The sequence below is a fragment of the Gallinula chloropus genome (assembly GCF_964237585.1).
Source record: "Gallinula chloropus genome assembly, chromosome: 1".
NCBI classification, from domain to species: Eukaryota; Metazoa; Chordata; class Aves; order Gruiformes; family Rallidae; genus Gallinula; species Gallinula chloropus.
The window spans coordinates 39479877-39486352 of NC_140085.1; the positions used below are offsets into that span (position 1 = coordinate 39479877).

The 6476-nt window shown below is 39.2% G+C and overlaps 1 protein-coding gene across 8 annotated transcripts in view; it reads left to right on the forward strand.

The window, feature by feature from the left end:
• Window positions 1–1551: 1551 nt before the first annotated feature.
• FOXP2 (forkhead box P2) overlaps window positions 1552–6476 on the forward strand; it is a gene marked incomplete at both ends in the record, with an annotated part of 194120 nt that continues 189195 nt past the window's right edge. For all 8 annotated transcript variants that reach the window (XM_084274596.1, XM_084274597.1, XM_084274598.1 and 5 more), the window contains one exon: window positions 1552–1719. In XM_084274596.1, coding sequence (XP_084130722.1) covers window positions 1552–1719 — 168 coding nt within the window. The remainder of the gene's footprint in view (window positions 1720–6476) is intronic.

Consider the following 6476-nt stretch of genomic DNA (forward strand, 5'->3'; position numbering starts at 1 on the left):
GTTTATTTTTGACCAGACCAACTGTAAATAACTCCCCTCTTACTATTTTAACTTACTTCCCACAGTGTACACTTTCACTTTATCTTGTTGGTGCTTGTGTTAATTCATGGAGCATTTTGATTAATACCCCATGCACGTAGTTGAAGTTGTAATCATCCTTTTCCTGCCTTTTTAATTTTTTTAATTTTTTTTTTTTTTTCCCAGGGAAAGGCTATTGCTCATACTTTGCAAGGGAACAAATAACTAAGTTCAATAATTAGGCTAAGCAGCAAGCTTTTGTTTCTTTTCCTGAGTTTGCTTACACATCCCTCTCCCTTCAGAGGTGTATTTTAAAGTCATGGCTCGGCCAGGTTGTTGTGGGGACTCTCCCGCTACGTCGGGAGCGAGGGTGAAGGAAAGCGAGGTCCATTCTGACCCTGAGAGAGCAGGAGAGGACTTTGGTGACTCTGCGAAGAGACGTTGACCTTTCCATATTACAGATACAAAATGCGCCTTGAAATCCTGGTTTGTAAGGGCACGTTGGTTCTTTATTTACTGCAAAGATTTCAACTGATCTTGGCAGGACATCTCATTGCTATCCTGAAAGTACAGTATATTTATGCAGTGAAAATGATAAAACATTTATTACTGTAGAGAAGGTAATATGCATAATTTATGCTGTTTTTAGCACAATCATTAGTGATATTCTTGATAGATTTTATTTCCAGCTTTCATATCTAATACATGCCTGGAAAATTAATTTTATATCTTTCATTTATTTGCCTATGTTAAAATTGAGTTTTAAGTCATCTTCAAGTGAACAGTTTGATTGCTGCTCATGCATAAGCTTAATTACTTCCCAGGAAGGACAGTATTAAATGTTTTAAATGTCAGAAAAATAAATGAATATCAGCCGTTTGATTAAAAAAATAGGCAATATCTGACGTGTTTGCAGCAGGAGCTTTTTCTTAAAATGCCTCCGAGGCAAAATTTTATTTAGTCACAAAAAAGGAGAAGCCCATTATACTATTTATCATTGGTTGATACCATATGATTTGTAACACCCTTACAAAATTTTAATTTTGTATGATTAGCTGTGCATCATTAAACAACAGCCTTGCATAAGATATGCTGTAAAATTCTGACAGAATCAAGATAGTGAATATTTTAAATAAGGCTGTATAGTCATCCATGGTTGTCAAAGCCAGATAATAGGAAATATAGAGCAGCGTGTGAAATCGTGCCTTCATTTAAACCGGTTTTTATAGGTAGACTTTAAAGATGTAGTTGTCCGTAAATGCTATTGACCATGCTGGCTGCATGGTGTGTTATTTTGGCCGTTAGGTGCCGGCACGCAAAGATCGCTTATAGGAACCATAATTCCGGTGATTAGTGCCTGCGTGAAAGCAGAGTTTGCGTCGCGTTTCTTGGTAAACGGCTCCGCCAGGCTTTTTTCTTCCTCTAAAGATGCTGTCTGTTTAATTGGCAGAGAGGGACATCTTGATAATGGAAGTGTGAAGGTGTAGCGCCCGTGTTAATTGATACTTCTTAATCACTTTTAGGTATTAAGTCATGATGCAGGAATCTGCGACAGAGACAATAAGCAACAGTTCAATGAATCAAAATGGAATGAGCACTCTAAGCAGCCAATTAGATGCTGGCAGCAGAGATGGAAGATCAAGTGGTGACACGAGCACTGAAGTAAGCACAGTAGAACTGCTGCATCTGCAACAACAGCAGGTAAGTTTGTTTTGCTTCCTGTTTGTTTTTTAAACAAATAGAAGGGCTGTTTTCCGAGGGGCACCCTCCCGCAGACCCTCGGTGCCTGCTGGGTGCCAGGTGTCCTGCGAGTGGCGAGCGTGGGGCGTTACTTCTTGTTGTTGTTGTGTTGTTTTTTTTTTTCTTCTCCCTCCCCGCACGTTTCAGGCTGGGAGCGCCGGGGTCCCCTTTTCCCCCGCGGCGGCCGCGCCTGGCCGGTGCCCGCCGCCCGCCGCCCTGCCCGCCTGGTGCTTCAACTCCCGCGGCGTGTGCGGGAAAAGTTGTGCGGCAGCCTCGCCGCGCCGCGCCGCGCGTGTTTCCAGGGTCCGTGTTGAGTTTATACCGAGCGGGTTGGTGCCGTGGCGCCGGACGTGATGCCGAGCTTTCCACCAGAGGGCCACATTACTTGAGACTTCGCCCCGCGCTTCCCATGGACCGTGCCAAAAAACCGGAGCTGGGGTGAAGGGGGGGACCAGCCTGACTTCCTCACAATAAAGATGCTTTCGCTGTCGTAGGTGTATAAAGAGGGGAGGAGAGGGGGAGGGAAGGGGGGGTTTGTGTAGGGGAAAAAAAGGAGGAAAAAGGAAAAAAAAGCAAGCGGGTTAGTTGAGAGGAATGAAAAAAGAGCGTTGTGCCTGTCTGTGTGTGCGTGAGCGAGTGTCACTTGGATGTGTGGTTTTGAAAATAAGGGAAAAGGGAGAAGCAGCTTTTCTGTAGGTATGTTTCCATTCTCACTTTTAAAACATTTAGGTTTTGGTGGGTTTTTTTAAACTTGGTTTTCTCGGCGGTGTAACAGAGAACTGCTTTTATCTTTAAACCTGAACCGTTGTCTGACTGCTGACGCAGTCTAATTATGAGCTGCAATCAATTATTTTTTTTGCCACTGTAAGATCTCCTTTTTTTTCTTAAAACCTGCCCAAGCATAATTCTCTCTAGTTGCCTCCCCAGCCGGGGATGCAGACTGCACTGATGCAGCGAAGCCCAAACGGTTTGTTTGGGTAAACAATTGGGGTCCGATTCTGCAGAGTGCCAGTACCTGCTCTGAACTCCTGAAAGTCTTCAGGGTCTGGTCCTCTCATCTGCTGAGGCTACTCAGCACCTTTAGAGTTCAAACCCTTCATTTGTAAATATTGAGGGGTTTTTTTTTTCATTATAACATTGGTTATTGCATTAATGGAAGGAAAGCTGTCTCCCGGAAGAGAAAATATTATAAAAGTCCTGTTTTATAGAAACATGTTTTAACATGATAGATAAATTGCATGTGTACGGGCCTCTGAAATAACAGGTCATAATAGCTCTTAAAATTGAATCATTCTTAGTGCTGAATTAGGCAGTGTACACCAGCTACATTTATCGTTAAATATTTTAAATGGTGACAGAAGATGTGGAAGAATTAAACAGTTGTAGATTGAAATATGAGAAGTTGTTAGGGCTTAAATCTGTGCCTTGCTTCAAATGTAAGTGTGTTCTGTTTTAACGTTTGGGCACTCACAGTATTACAGTCTGAGGAAATACAGGCTTCAGTGTCTTCATTAAGTTCATAGCAGGCTTAAACCTGTCTCTCTCTCTAGTACTATCTATAAATGTACATTGTGTATATGTACTTTTCCCTATAAAATAACATATAGCACACACACAAAAAAATTCAGTATTGTTTTCATCGAAAAGCATGCCATTGCCTTTATTGGTGTGCTTAGATTGTAGGAGCATTTTAAAATCTTTATTGGGAGAGTGTGTATTTAATTGGTGAAACTGTCTAGAAAACTAAATTTAAGTAAACACTTTAAAACACAAAAATACCAACAGAATAACGTGCCACTTACGTTTCTCAAAGCAGCAGTCCTAGGCATTTGTAGCCAATTTGTCCACACAGTCACAGATTCCAGTAGATAGCATTTGCAAAGACCACAGAGAATAACAACTGAAGATGAAAATATCCAGTTGAGTACTAATAACAGACAGGTTCTGAGGGGACAGGCTTAGAAGTGACAATCTTTTCTTCAAAACTGTGATTAGATCTTAAATAAGCAGACAGGCAAAGTAAAACCATGGGTACAGTTAATAGGACTCAAGAGGCATTTTATGGTAGGGTCTGCACCATAGGATTTAAATACAACTCGAGTTAGGCATATAAATCCTTCTATAAAATATGTTGATGTGAAACATAAACACTAGTAAACATGCAGTAGGGTGTCCTTTAGATAATGGGTATAGCTTTATGCTGCTTTTGCTTATCTCCCTCTTTTTTCCTATTTCTTTCCTACTGCCTCCCCCCCGGCCCCATTTTTGACCAGGTGCCTTTTGAAATACGATTTAAGAGGAAAATGATGGCTGTTTTTATTATTGTCGCTGTAGTAACTCTCTAAAATGTTATTTGTAATATCCGACTTGCCTAACAAACTTTGACAAGTGGAAAAACAGAGCAAAGCCTATTGTACCTGCAGTTATTACTCTCCAGATTTTTTTTTTTTATTGTTTAAATGTGTGCAAGATATAATGTACTGATGTCATAGTTTAACATTCTGGTTTTGGCTTCTCTAAGTCATTTTATTGGGGGCCTTCAAATAAACAAATCACGTTCGTTATAGCTTTTTCTAAAGGAAGCAAGTAAATGATTGCTGGTTTTAATACATTTCCTTCAGCTGGGCAACTGCATCAAGCGATGCTGCTGCCTAAGAAGAATAGCTGTATCAACTGAGTAAAATCACAAAATACATTTTCTCTGTGGCATGAATATGTGCTGTGGAAAGTTAAGCATGAGAAATTTTAAGACTCTGTACAAAAAGCAACTGGGCTAAGTTAAAAATTTTAAATCACATGCGATTTGCCTGTTGTTCAACCATTACCATCACAAACTGGTGGTTTTAGAGAAAGTAAATAGGCTGAAATAACAGGCTTCGTCAGGTTCTTATAAGCAATTATGTGGAGTATGGACACAGTCCTGTTATTGGCTTGATGAGCTATGTTGTTGTGATCTTTATATAAGTTTGACTTAAATCAGGGAGTTGTTCCTGATCCGTGTATCAGGAGAGAATGACAGCATTCTATAATATATTGTAATGTATACTCGGTGATAAATGGATTGGGTGCTGTCACAAGTCATCAGGTCGGCTTTGAAGATGTATGACTAGCACGTAAGCAACTTTTTATCTTACTGTCGATATTTATCAATTCATAAATATTGCTAAAGTGAATGTAGATTTTTATTATTAAAACATGATGCAAACTGTAACCTGCTCAGACTTGTTTCTTCTGCTTTTTTTGGCTTACGACAAGGCATTCTCTCTCTCTCTCTCATGTTATGTGCATTTGTACACTTCTGAGGTTTTCACTTTCTTTTTCCTTTTTTTTTTTCTTCTTGTCTGTTAAAATCAGTGTTTGATACTAGAATATATAATACATGGAAAAAGCATATCCTTGATTAAATACATTGACAGATTATTCTGCATTAGATGTAGAATTTTATTTTGATATTAAGTTTGTAGAATTAATTGTTTGTGTCACTAAGGTCAAAATAGTTGCTAAAAAACCGTGATTGCTTTACAGGGTAGATTTGAGCTTGCATTTTGAGTATTCATTAAGTGAGTCCTACCAAGATAATCTTTTTAAATGTTTTATGGGAATTTATTGGTAAGAAGCTGTTTCAGTTGACTGTGTTGAAAATTATTTTTCCAAAGCAGTTTTATTTTTTTAGTTTATCACTTACCTCTAGCATTTTATTGATACAAAATATAAATACTACTTAGGAAAGGAAAAATGGGATGCTAGCATTCAGATTATCCTAATGATGTGGGAATAGAAGGTTTGCTTTCTTCCATGTTTCATCCTTGCGATGATGTAAAAAGGAAGAGGAAAATATTGGAGAGGGTGCTGTGTATTATGAGAAGTCTTAAATAACAATTAACAAAACATTTGACATTTCTGCATGTTGGACAGTAGTTCTGTTTACTAAAGCACTAGAAACTTGCATTTTGGCTCTTTAGAAGGAGCAAATTAATTTTCTCTCACTGCACACGCAGTTTGTATTAAAAAGTGACATAAAAATCCACAACTACTACTACACCTGTAGCAAAAGCTGATGCCATAAAAAATACTGAGGCTATTTAACTTAAATATCTTTTTGCATCTGATTGCACTTATCATTACTTAAACTGACCGCACGGCATGTTTGGAAGAAATGCTTCTTCCTAGCAATTTAAAACTGAACTTAAAATTCTGGAGAATTATGCAGAAGTGTTACAGGTTTTCACATCACAAGCTCAAACGGGGCAAAATTCCGTCAGGTTCGTTCATAGGGGCTTTCAGAGCAGGTGTTACCAAATTAGCAGGTGCTGAGCGAGTAAGGGAAAAAGTATCGCACGTGATCTAATCTTTAATTTATTCGGGAATTGGAAACATTCTAAAATACCAGAATGTAATTTCACAGAAGTCCTGAGATGCCCTTAGAACTATTTTTGATTATTAGTCCTTATTTTTTTGACTCCAGCTGTGTGCTTCTGCAAACATGATTATTGCCCACCCCGCCCCGTCTCAGGTGAATGATGGAAGGGCTAAACTCAAGCACAAGGCAGCCTGCCCGCCTACTGACACTACAGCTGGAGTAAAAAGAACGTATTTCACTTCCTGTATCTGCCATCCCAATCTCTGATGACTCCCTTACTGTACAATTTTGTGTACAAAATTTGTGCACATGGGTGTTTAGTATTGCTGCCAGGAGGCGTGTCTCGCCGGCACCCCGC